Genomic DNA, 13071 nt, shown 5'->3' on the forward strand with positions numbered 1-13071 from the left:
TTAGTTTAAAACTAAAACACAAAAGACAGACCCAATGAGTTTTTTATTGAACAGTCTCTCTTGTGTTAAAGAAAATAGTACAGATTCAAGGCTATAGCATATATATATGTTGTGTTTGGAATATCCTGATGTGTTTAATGCAGATTCTTAAAGTAGTGTATTCAAAGCAATGTATGCATCTCATCCATGGTACATATTTGGATTAAGCACGATAAAGGCGGCCTGCAACAGAAATGAAACGGTAATTTTAACAATGAATGAGTAACAACTGCTGATGGACGCAACTCGGTAAAATGACCTTTTACACTAATGCTTGATAGTCAGTCTCCCTGAATTTGGTGTGCTTATGAGTGCTCGGAAGGGGATGGAAAACCATGATCTTTCCCTATGGTTGTGTCAGAGGACCAGACCCCTGGTGTGGAGGGCTGACATAGGTTTGACTTCCCACCAGATTTTACGGCCAAGCTTGATTCTGCAACATTCCTTCCTCCCTAGATTTGTCATCTTTCTTGGCCTCTGAAACACTTTTTCTAAGAAGCCCTCTCAAGTACAGAGATAGTATTTCTGTTGAAGGACTGGCTTGGTGGGCTGCAGACAGATTTAACAAAATGTTTGCATAACTGAAAAAATGTTTTCTTGTTAAAAACCGGTTTGAGAACTTAAAAGTCTGTGTTGGAAGATTTTAAAAACTCAGGTTTGGGACTGCTATAGAGGCTAGTTTTGCTGCCTTGGCCTTGGTTCTAGTCAGGATCTAATATCAGAAGGTTCGTAAGGCTGGCTTCCTAAGAGAACTGTGTCCAAAAAAACCCCAAAAAGAAGGGAAAAATGATTTCTAGACTTAGTACCTTTTACCTCAGGTGTAAGAACTGGTTACCTTATGTTCAAATAAAGCAGCCATCATTTCTTTCCTCTGGGGCATCAAGAACCAATATTAGGGGTTGAGATACATACGCATTTCTCGGTGAAAGAAGAAAAGCCACCCACCATCAGTGCTTCTCTTCATGTCTGCCAGCTGTTTTCCCCAAGAACTGTTGATGACTGAGGAGACTCAACAACGGGCCCTAAAGTTCCACTAAATGAGAAGAGACGAGCAAACAATAGTTTCCTGCAAGAGGGAGCAGGCCAGACGAGAATGAGGGGAATCTGCACTCCACCTGACGGGGACTGTCTCCCCCATGCTGCGCCCCGGCACCAGGCACAGAGTCATCTGCAGACAGTTGCCTCTCCGTGTGCAGGAGGCCAGGGTCTCTTTCCTGCCACCCAGGTGGGTGCTCCAGAGGGACACGTTTCCATTCAGTACAGGTGGCTGACACTACTCGTGCTGGATGAGGGCTGGCTGAGGATGAGGGAGCACCCCCTCAGTCTGTGCCCACCAAGAAGTGTACAGAAGGATGTCCCTGGCATCCACAAGACTACTGGGCAGACCACACTGCAGAAATGAAAACTAGTGTACACGATTTAAATTGCCTTAAACAAACAAGCAAACAAACAATCCAGCCATTGGTGACTCTGAGGGGTCTAGAGTGCAGCCCTGGGAAACGTGTACCCTTGTTAACACGGGTGGACGTGGCATGCTCTGATCTCCTTCTTGTCTTTGCAGCTGGTAAACTGGGAGCTTTTGAACCTTTTCTTGACAGTCATGTAGCGTTCCTGGATCCCGCCTCCACACAGTTTGGTGCATTCTGACCAGGCTGTCCATGGGCGCATCCTGCAGCCTGAAAGCATGAGAAGACCTGGTTAGGCCAGCAGACATGAGGAAAGAACAAGGAAGCTGAACTCTAGTAAACAGCTGTCAAACTTAGTTGGTTGTCTGGGCTTTTCTGCTCTTGTATGTAACGATTTGTTGAATTAAATAATGGCTAGAGTCCTTATTAGGGACTGTTAGCTTATACGTGACAGACTGCAGAAATTGGCCATAAATACTTTGCAGCTCTTCCCCATCGAGGGGCAGAGTCTGCTTCTCCACCTCTTGAATCTGGGCTTGGCTCTATGACTTGCTTTTGGCCAATGGGACATGAGCAAACATGGCTTGAAAAAAGTTGTCGGGAACCTTTCCACCACTATGTGAGCAAGCCTGGCTATCTGCTGGAGAGACCGAGTGGAGAGAGACTCCAGAAACACAGGTGAGGCCAATCTAGACCTTCCAGCCCCAGCTGAGCCACCACCTGACAGTAGCGACTTGTTTGTTTTGGGGTGGCTTGTTAATGCTGCAGCCACTCACGGAGCAGTTAACCACTCTCTCTTACGCTTTGCTCCCCCAGGTACTTAGCCTCTCAAGTACTAAGTTAACTCAGGTACAATTGATTATTTTTCCTGTGTAAATAGACATGACTTTCTCAAAGAAAACTTCCCTGACCCCAAGGTTAGATCTTTAAAAAAAAAAAACAGTGCTTCCATAGCACTCTATACATTACTCCATTGTAGATCCAATTAATTACATTTATGATTATCCAGTCAATACTACGCTGAGTTTTATGTCATACTGCCTGCCTGGAACATAGTTGGGCATAATGTTTGTTGACTGGCCAACTGACTGCCATGTGCAATAGACAACTTTTTATTTTTTTTTGCGGTACGCAGGCCTCTCACTGTTGTGGCCTCTCCCGTTGCGGAGCACAGGCTCCGGACGCGCAGGCTCAGCGGCCATGGCTCACGGGCCCAGCCGCTCCGCGGCATGTGGGATCTTCCTGGACCGGGGCACGAACCCGTGTCCCCCCCATCGGCAGGAGGACTCTCAACCACTGCGCCACCAGGGAAGCCCTAGACAACATTTTGATATGGGAACAGCTCCCTAGTGGAAAGATAGTGAACTTCAGGTAGCTCCGCATATCTGCACTTCTCTAGTCCTAGATGGAGCTGTAATGTCTTAAGGAAGAGAAGAGAAAAGAAAAAAAAAAGGGGTAATTTGAGCTGCACCTTTAAAAATAGAAACCCATTAACCTTCACTTATATGCGGCACCTTCCTTACCCACTCCAGGGAATCCAAAGACCATCAACTGGCCTGGACCCAAGACTGAGCGCGGATCTCCCCAGCTACCATTTCACCATTTTGCTGATGACGTTGCACTCTTGGCTTGGATCAGCTTATTCAGCAGTGAAGCTCTAGGTGGGATCTTTTTTTTTTTTTAAAGTCCTGGAACTCCTTCAGTTATGCAGGAGGAGGGGGACACACAATCTCTCTCCTGGGCTACAGAGAAAACTTAACCAGCCTCTGTGCCTCTGTTTTTGCCACCTCCAAACCACTCAGCACAGGCCTGTTAAAGTCACGCTGTTGCTTAAAACCTTCACCTACAGAATTAAGTCATCAGCAGGCCTTTCATGGTCTGGTCCCTACCCTACCTCTCCAGCTTGGTTTCCTGCCCCCCCCCCCCCCCCCCGCCATACTCTGTGTTCCTTCTGCCTTCCACTTACTACTTGAACATATCTTGTTCTTTGGTATCTCAGTGCCATTGTAATGACTACTCCTGCTGCCTGGGGTGCCCTTGTTTTACTGACAAACTCCCACAAGTTCTTCCAGACCCACTCTGCTTTGACATCTCCCTGAACGCCAGCCTCACACTTGGCAGTACCTGGAAACTGGTCCCCATCGGACTCCTCCCTCAGCTGCTCACTCCTCCGGCTCTCTCGGGCCTCCCTCCAGCGCAGCTTCTGGATGGATGGATTTCGGAGGCATTTCCGGATGCGGCACTTTTTCCGCTGCACAGTCTCCGGGCAGGGTGCACCTCCAAACTGAGGCTCCATTTGGATCATGCGGGTTCGAATCATGTGGCCTTTCCCACATGACTTGTTACATTCCGACCATTGGGACCACTCGGTGAGCTCACAGTCAATGGCTGGCAAGACACAGATGGGCGTGAGTATATCTCATGTCTGAAACAAGATATGGTCACTTATACTCTCCTTTGAACATCTCAACTAAAGCCTATGGGAAATGCAAAGCAGGTGCTGTTACCCCATTTTACAGAAGAAGAAACTGAGGCTCCAAGAGGCAGACTGACTTTATCCAGCCCACACGGTTGGTAAGCAGTAGATGCAGGATTGGTAAGCAGTAGATGCAGATCAAAACCCACATGCTATGCCCTCTTTATGATTTGAGGAGGCTTTTGGGGGGACCTTGAAGATTAGTTCAAAGCCTCTTGCCTTGCTCTCTAAGCTTCTAGAATATTGTCAAATTAGCCTCAAGTGGCACAGACTAGCTTCCCACAGCCAAGGACCCTGATTTTCTGAGGGAAGGCACAGTTCACTGGTGCCATTTTCCAGAGCTGCCCCCGTGGACTAATACTAAGGACATTGTGACTTCTGCAGTAAGACCCAGGCAGTGTTTCTTGTTCTCGATATCATCCTGGGTCTTATATATGGCAGTCTGCAAAAACCACAGGAGTCAGAAATAGGAAATTCAGTAGAGAAGAGGGGCAGTAGCAAGTGGTGTCATGGTTTATCATGGTAAGAGATCCAGCAGAGTCTTCTCATTAAGCCAGCATCTCACAAATGTGGACGAAAGATAACCCATTAGAGTGATTCTCAGGATGCTTCCTAGGGAGGCAAATGATTTTCAAACTCTGCTTCCCTTGCAAAGTGAGGGCCCGGCTGGATGGATCTAGGAAAAACTCATTTTGTTCATGGTCTTAGGCCTTTTCTCCCTGTGGGAGCTCAGGCAGCTTTCCCATCTGCAGCATGGGGATAATGTTATTTTTCTCATTAGGTTGTGAGAATTAAGTAATGCTCTCAGCCCAGTTTCTGGCCCACAGTAAGTGTTCCATAAATGTTCTTTTTCTTCTCCCTTCATTCACTGGACCCTGTGGATATAGAGTTTTGTTTAAGTCAGTAACAATGTCTCAGAACATTCTGGAGCCCCAGCTCTGGTGAGCTGTGTTGAACACGGGGTAGATCTTAGTAAAAGCCCAAGGCTTTGTTTAGTTTGATGGTCTGGGTCATCTCCACACATGACTTTGGCTAAAACAGCTCAGGAACTGTAATATGTAACATTGGTGGAGGTCTGCACTTCCCAAGTCCAGTGCTCGGCACTTTGTACCAAGTATGTGGTTTAATTCCCAGAGCAACCTAGGAAGTTTTTCTCACTATTTTACAGATGAGGGACAGGGATGCTAAGTAGTGTGCTGAAGTTTATGCAGCCAGTAAGGGACAGAGCTAGGACCTGTCCCCAGGCATGCAGCCTGAGTAAGGGGAGGAAGCACAGAAGGCTGCAAGTGCATTTCAGAGAAAGCCCGAAAACAGATCTTAGCAAGTGTGTCTGACTTTCCACCACCTGAAAGGGAAGCTCTCATGGAAGACTAGCCAGAAAAATGGGCTCTCTCCTTGGAAATTAGTCCCCAGATAATAAACTCACCCTCATCTCCTCTCAAATCTCTGTGAGATTTGAGAGGAGATGAGGGTGGGCATGGAGCTTTTGAGCTTGTTGACTTGCTGGCCTGTCTTCTTATCAAGGCTGCAGAGGTGCAGGAGTCACTGGTTTAAAGTCTACCCTTTGGTCATGGGTAAATAAACTGGTCACAGGGAGGAGGAATAGAATTAAAAAGCTTGGAAAACCCCATGGGCCAGACAAGCCTCTAACTTGGAGGGGTGGAGAACTATGAAATACATTTTATCGAGCCTGTACTGTTTTCCATCTAAGCCTCCTGTTTTGACTTCACAGCCATTTACAATTTGGGTGTTTTGTAGATGGTTAGTGGGATCCCCTTTTACTACTGAGAAGATTGAGAGTTTAAATAACTTTGCTAACACAGAGATGCAGGGCCCAGCAAACAGTCATAACTGTACAAGCTAGCACAGGGCTGGTTAGCAGGAGGAGAGGAGGGGAGAGGTGGCTTCCAGAAGCTCCAGGACTTACGGCACTCGGGCAGCATGCACTTTTCCACTTGCTCCAGCGCCTCATTACAGTCCCCAAGTTCGGCTAGAGACTTGAGCATCCGCTGGCGGGTCCGCATGCCCTTCCCACAGGTCACGCTGCAGTCGCTCCACTCGGACCACGGGGACAGCAAGCAGGGGATGGTGTCTAGACCAAGAGCCAGGTTTGCCACTGAGAACAGGCTCCCTTTGCTTTCTTTGATCTGGTGCCCTGTATCCTTTGTCCCCCACTCAAGCCCCTTGAGTAAAGTGAAATTGACCAATGGGTTCGGATAACCGAAGTGACCCCCCCCCGGAACCAGGAGTGGCTCCATCTGCTGCTCTTGTCACTCTCCTGCATCTCCTCTGATCCAGCTGGTGCTCATGATGTGGCATCAGATGTGGCTCAGTAATAGGAATACAAGTCCCACCTGAAACACCCGTGAGGGTCTGAGTAGGATCTCACTAGAGACAGAAACATCCCACGTGCCCCAAGAACCATGCACTAAAAGATAGGCTCAATGATGTGTTTTTGGACACTTTGGTGCTGAAATCGCTAGAATGTGTATGTACTTGGCTATGTGTGTACATCTGTGTAGTGATGTGTGGGCCTGTGTGCATCTGTGCATAGAGGAGGGGTTGTAATGCTTTATGAGGCCACAGGCAAGTCCCCACATAGAACAAGAATGAGGGGGTCTGTGATGACTTGAGGAATGCACAACCTGCCTACATGTATTCCCCCCCCTCCAAAAAAAAGATACTATGGGGCCCTATAAAACACAGCTACAGGTGAATTCTATCCAGAGGCCACCAGTTTGCCACCCCAGCATTGCTCAGAATGCCTCTCAAAGGAGGCCACTCTCTGGGTCTGGATGATGTCCTCACACCTATAGCTCTCGCTCCTAGAAGTGCCCAGCAAGGATGGGGGGGGGTCCATATTTCCTCTTGCACCTGCCCAGCCTTGACAGTGGTAAGGGCTGCTGTGGTCCTCTGTCCCCTCTCCCACGCCCACTCACGGCACTCGGGCATCATGCACTTCTCTGCCTGAGACGTCTCCGCCTTGCACATGGAGCCGTCCGCCGGGCTCATCTTGACCATGCGGTGCCGCTTCTTCATGCCCATCCCGCAGGTGGCGCTGCACTCGTCCCACTCGCCCCACTCGGTCACCAGGCAGCTGCTGGGAGCTGGGAAGTCCGGCGGTGTTTAGCGTCACCTTGGCAGCCTCGGGAGCCCCGCACCCGCCCCTCCCGCCCGGCCCCCCACTCACAGCACTCCTCGTTGACCGTGCACTTCTCCGTCTCCTCAGTGGGCAGCGTGCACACGGAGCCGTCCTCCGGGAACTGCTTCACGTACCTCTCCCGGGACCGCATGCCAGTGCCGCAGGAGATGCTGCAGGGCGACCAGGTGATCCACTCGGACATGGTGCAGGTGGAGCCGTCTGCAACACAGGAGCAGATACTGCAGACCGGGCGCCACGACGCCGGGATCCGCACGACCAACGGAACTCCCCCAAAGGCGGGCGTCAAGAAGGCCAGCTGGCATTCAGGGGCAGTTAGGCAGTTGAGGATGGAAGTCGACATAAAAGGCACACATCTTTAAACTAGGAATTGTTCTTTAAAGGAAGTGCTTTTTTCCAGGTGCACGGAGCACTCGTGATTACTCCTTGTCTCATGACGACACGTTTGAAAGATGGCTGGCTGGATAGGAGTGTGTGTGTATGTGTGTTTGCCTGTTCTAAAGAAGAAGAGGGAAATGAAGTCATCCATCCACCCATCCATTTACTCACGTCAGTAACTCTTTACTGACTGCTTAGTGGTATGTACTGAGGTTGAAGAGATGTGTAAGATACGGATTTTGATCTACTCCAGAACGAGAGATGGGCACGTAAACTGCAAAACAGACATAAGCCCAGTGGATTGGAATGGGGATGCTCCTTGGAGTTCTGGGTGAGATTTCACAGAAGAGGGCACATCTGAGTGCACTTTTGTTGGGTAGAGAATATCTGTATTTAAGGTGAAGGGAACAGCTCCTGCAATAACCTGTACTGAGTGTATTGTGTGTGGCACTGGGAGATGAGGCTAGAAAGGACTGAAGTCAGAGTGTGAAGCCTCCTGCAGATGTCTGCAGGCTGTCACGTGCACATGGGTGATGCCTACACATTGTTATTGAACCTATGGACAGTGTTGCTAGACAGTGCTTGCTGGCGGTGCAGTGATAAAGATGGCTGGAACCCACATTAGACACACGGAAATTCTGACACGTCCTACAATGTGGATGAACCTGAGGACATTATGCTGAGTGAAATAAGCCAGTCACAAAAAGACAAATACTGTATGATTCCACTTATATGAGATACCTAGAATGGTCAGTTCTTAGAAAGTAGAACAGTGGTTGCCAGGGGTTGGGGGAATGGAGAGTTAGTGGTTAATGGGTCTACAGTTTGTTTTGCGAGATGAAAGGAGTTCTGGAGATAGAGGGTGGTGATGGTTGCGTGTGTGTGTGTGTACACAATACCACTGAACTGTACAATTAAAAATAGTTAAGTTGATAAACTTGATGCTGTGTACCATCAAAACTACACCACCAGGCAGAGCCCAACATATTTCAGAATTGTCATTACCTCCTGGGAGCCACCTGAACTCCACCCCTGTAGAGGGGGTGGTTAAAGATCTCATTTCCCACTGCAGGCCACAGACAGCCCACCCATCTGCCTCCCCTCAACCCCAAGAAAGAGAAAGCCTCCAGCGTTGTCAGTCCTGTCACAACTTCCTGCCTGCCTGTTCGTAGGAATGGCCTGTGCATGCACGGTTCACTCCTTTCTGAAGTGCCTTATCATGGGCACAAACAGCAATAAACCACTGTGGAGTGCAGCCAGGAGAGGTATTTAAGACTGTGCCCCAGGAAGAGCCAGAGAGTCAATGACCTGCAGTGGTGGTGAGCTTTCTTCAGGTATCCGCAGCTTGGAAATGGTTTTCTTCCTGCCGTAAACCAGCCCAGCCTATACATCCCTTCCTATTGCCTTGTTACACCTCTGAGACAGTTAAGATCAGAGCAGAGTATAGATCTGTTCAGTCAGAGAGAGGAAGTGTACCCTGGGAAGTAGGCAGCTGGCCTTTGCACAGCAATCAGAGTAGTGCCATGCTGAAGCCTGAACCATCATGACATGGGTGGTTCAAGCTTATAGTTCAAGCCTGACCTTTGACCAGTTACAGAATTGCTGCAGTCAGTCCAAAGGTCCTGACGCAAGGAACTGAGGGCTCTGACCCAGGCTGAGCTAGGACATGCACGGGGGTCCATGAATGACACAGAATTAGGGCAGTGATTTAGATTCAATCTTGGCCAAGCTGTTCACCTGCTTCTTAAAAAGAGGTTGAAGTTAAGGCCCAGAAGCAGGCAGCTTGCTATCTGTTGTTTGTCATAAGTGAGATGTGTGCTAGCTCTTCAGTAACTTGTGTCTATTTTCTTCCATGACTGGGGGGTATGGGGGGGTCAGTTAAACTCAAGAATTCTTTTGATGTCGTAAGACATGTCTGTGTTCACAGCCCTCAAGATACTGTTGGACATGGGAGTCTGCCCTTGGTGGTTCCCACTGACAAATACAGTCAGGGTCCTAGTGCCCCACTGGGGGGGTGCTACCTGACCAGGTATGAGAGGCTGGCACGGCCAGGTAGGACCCTCCCTTCCTGAGCCTGGGTGTCTCGTCACCTTCATCGCTGCAGCCCGGGCCCGTGCAGGGCTGGAAGTCCTGGGTGTCGGGACAGGGGACACTGAGGTCCAGCTGCGCCTTCAGCATGCGCTGCCGCATCCTCTTGCCTTTGTCGCAGGTGGAAGAGCTGCAGGCGGACCACGGGGACCAGTTGGAGTAGATGCAGGTTTCGGGGGTGTCATCTGGAAAGAGTATGTGACATGGTTTTCCTGGGAGCCTGTGGAAGCTGTGACTGGCCCTCTCTCCCCAGACGAGCTCACGCGGGGACAAGAAAATCCCCGCTGTCTGCCCAGCCTCCGGGAGCCTGGGTACTCCGGGGATGCAAGCAGCCATTCACTTGCCTTTCAAAATTATAGTTTGGGCATTCCAGTAATAAAAATCTAAGTAACTTAATAATAAGGAAAGATTCTCTTACTGTCCCTTCCCCTCAACACATGAACACAAACGATGGCAGACATCGTTTCCACACAGGTGCAGGCAAATCACAGGCAATTTGAGGGAAACACAGGTTTTTTCGTGTGGTGTTGCTATCTTCCCAGTGAGCCAGACAGTGTCATGATGAGAATAAGGGTGGCCATTGTTCACTGAGCACTTATCATGTGGCAGCATCATTCTAAGAACCGTATTTATCTTATCCCATTAGCTCCTTACCACAGCTCTCTACAAGGCGGGTTCTTCTATTATTCCCATTTTACAGTTGAGGAAACTGGTAGAAAGGTGGGCTTCTTGCCCAGGGCCACACAGGAGGAGAGCCCAGCTTGTCTGGCTCCAGACCCTATGAGAGAACTTGAGCTGAAGCCAGGGCTCTGCCACTGCCTCCTGACTGTAGGGTCTGGGCTCACTTTCCTTGGTGGGGAAGTGGATGGACCCACTCCTGCCTCACAGGATAGTGTGAGAATCAAAGCAGAGAGTCATCTGCTGCAAATGCCATTTGCCTGATACTAGTGTCATACCTTCACCAATTCCCTTAGACTTTGTGCCTAGCCTTGGCCTTGTTTTGAATTATATTTCAAGCAGAAATCCGCAAAGAAGGGATTACCAAATCAAAGGATATATTTTTGGCTTTTAAAACATGTTAGCAAATTGCTTTCCCAAAAGGTAGTTTATGTTTAGTTCCCAATTTATGTTGCCACCTGCAACAAAGAAAGATGACTCACCTTCATCTTTCTCTTCTGGAGCCAGGTCTGCTACAATATCGTCAACATTGTCAGGTACAATATTGCACTGTTCCCCCTGCAAAAGGAATTTTACTTGGAGGGCTCACATTAAAGAACGGAATGTGTGGGGGAAAGATGAAAGAGGATATAAAATCGAATGCCCACCCTGTATACAAATCCTAGGCCATGGCGGAGTTCTGGCTCACTTTTACAACCTGACCGGTAAAAGAAATGGCAGTAAAGCCACAACTGCCCACTTCCTGACCCATGACAGACATTAGCAATTGATTATGGCATTCATGATGAAGCCTAGTTACCTGGAGCAAATCATTTGGTTGAGCGTCAAACTGTACCACCATGTTCATTTTGCTCATTTATATCTTATGAATAATTTGCATTCTAGAAACTCTGGTAGGCCCAGGACTTCCACATCCTGAATATGCCAGGGACCGCATGATTCAAGAGCTGAAAGGGGTCTGGTCTCCTGATGGGAAGGGTCTGTGCCAGGGTGAGCTCTAACCCAGTACCTTACGAGCGATTCTCTCAATGACAACTCTGGCTACTTGAGTGATGGACCCGCCCTCGGGATCGTAAAAAGGACTCTGAGGATGGTCCAGGCTGGTCAAGGGTCGGATTTTCTCCTGGGGAATTGTGGGCTTGTTGGGTGACTGCAGTGGAGAAAACACAGATACAGAGAGTGGGAAATAAAACTGGTTAAAAACCACAAAGATTTGATATATGATCAGAACAAAAACCTTGAAAGGAATTTAACAAGTATAACTGCTATTTATATTTACAGAATTTTATTCATGCCATGTGTTGTGCACGAACATTTGTAGATCTATACTTTCAAATTCTCCCATGTACACAGTAGGATTATGCCCAGATGAAGATGCCGAGTTTTAGAGAGCCATTTCCAGCTAGGATATTGCTGAACCAGGTTGGTCTGAATCCAGAGTTCTTCCCACTAGACCAGGAGTTGGCAAACTTGTCTGAGGAGGGTCAGATGGTAAATATTTTAGTCTTTGTGGGCCAACTGTGTCTGTTGCAACGACTCAACTCAGTTGTAGTGAGAAAGCAGCCCCAGACAACATGCGGTCGAATGCGTGAGGCTGGGTTAGAAAACTCCAGGTTGCCCCCAAACCATAGTTTACCAATGTCTGTTCTAGATTATTCTACCACTGGTTTTCTGATGATTCCAGATTTCGATGCAGTTGCTGTGCCGACCATATCTGGAAAATATTGATATTCACAGGAGACTCCAAACTTCTTAGCCTGGCCATCCGGAAACCTTCGGAATCTGGCCCAGCTTAACACACGTCAACTTCCTGCAGTTCCCATTCTCTCTCTCTCTCTTTTTGCCTCCATGCCTTTTGCCTGCTGTTCCTTAATGCTTATCTCTGAACTGCTCTTCAGCAGAGTCCCTTCCTGTGCTCTCCTGACCAGCTGCATAGACACTTCCCGGAGCCCGAGTCACACAGCATGTGAGTATGTGATGATGGGACCATGCTGGGCTCCCCTACCAGACTGTGAGTTCATCTGGTACAGAGCCTGGGCCAGACTCACCTCCATGGCCGGGGCATCCAGAACAGGGCCAGACAAGGAGCAGACGCTCAGGAAGGTTTGTCACTCACCACTCCAGGCGCACACGTACCTCATAGGTCACCCCACTGTCAGTGCCAGCGTCCCAGGGAATCAGGTCCTGCACCACTTTCTGGACCCAGCCGCACTCTTTGGTGCACAGATCCTCTGCGGACAGGCCCACGTTCCAGTCGGGACTGGGGCCCATCATGGTCAGGAAGGACATTAAGTGGCGTGTCCTGTCCACTGAAAATTCAGCCGAGGGTGCTGCTCTCCTGGAAACCAAATACAGAGACCTTTACCTTCGGGGCCCTGGGGGTGCATGCTCTGAGGGACATTTGGCCAGACGATGGCTGAAGGATGAGAGGGAGAGAAAGAAGGGGGATTCTCCCACTTGTCTCTGCCTTTGGCTATTACTGGTTTCTCTCTCCAAGCCCATCCATTGGCCACACGTGGAAAGAAACCATGCTACTACACTATCCTTTTTTTTTTTGTGGTACGCGGGCCTCTCACTGTTGTGGCCTCCCCCGTTGCGGAGCACAGGCTCCGGACGCGCAGGCTCAGCGGCCATGGCTCACGGGCCCAGCCGCTCCGTGGCATGTGGGATCCTCCCGGACCGGGGCACGAACCCGTGTCCCCTGCATCGGCAGGCGGACTCTCAACCACCGCGCCACCAGGAAAGCCCACGCTATCCATTTTTAATGTGTCTTCAGCACTTACTATTATTTTGTGTTTTCTTATTTGTTTAGCTGTTTACTGACTCTCATTTCTCACTGGAGCGTA

General features: G+C 49.1%; 1 protein-coding gene across 1 annotated transcript in view; it reads right to left on the minus strand.

Annotated features, from left to right (window-relative positions):
* SPON1 (spondin 1) overlaps nucleotides 1-13071 on the minus strand; it is a 281632-nt gene continuing 268561 nt past the window's right edge. The window contains exons 8-16 of the mRNA XM_030831472.2: nucleotides 12362-12563; nucleotides 11235-11375; nucleotides 10708-10783; nucleotides 9550-9732; nucleotides 7112-7282; nucleotides 6861-7028; nucleotides 5849-6013; nucleotides 3570-3833; nucleotides 1-1715 (exon numbers count right to left, since the gene is read on the minus strand). Coding sequence (XP_030687332.1) covers nucleotides 1552-1715; nucleotides 3570-3833; nucleotides 5849-6013; nucleotides 6861-7028; nucleotides 7112-7282; nucleotides 9550-9732; nucleotides 10708-10783; nucleotides 11235-11375; nucleotides 12362-12563 — 1534 coding nt within the window. The 3' untranslated portion in view covers nucleotides 1-1551. The remainder of the gene's footprint in view (nucleotides 1716-3569; nucleotides 3834-5848; nucleotides 6014-6860; nucleotides 7029-7111; nucleotides 7283-9549; nucleotides 9733-10707; nucleotides 10784-11234; nucleotides 11376-12361; nucleotides 12564-13071) is intronic.

The sequence above is a fragment of the Globicephala melas genome, chromosome 8, assembly GCF_963455315.2.
Source record: "Globicephala melas chromosome 8, mGloMel1.2, whole genome shotgun sequence".
Lineage (NCBI taxonomy): Eukaryota > Metazoa > Chordata > Mammalia > Artiodactyla > Delphinidae > Globicephala > Globicephala melas.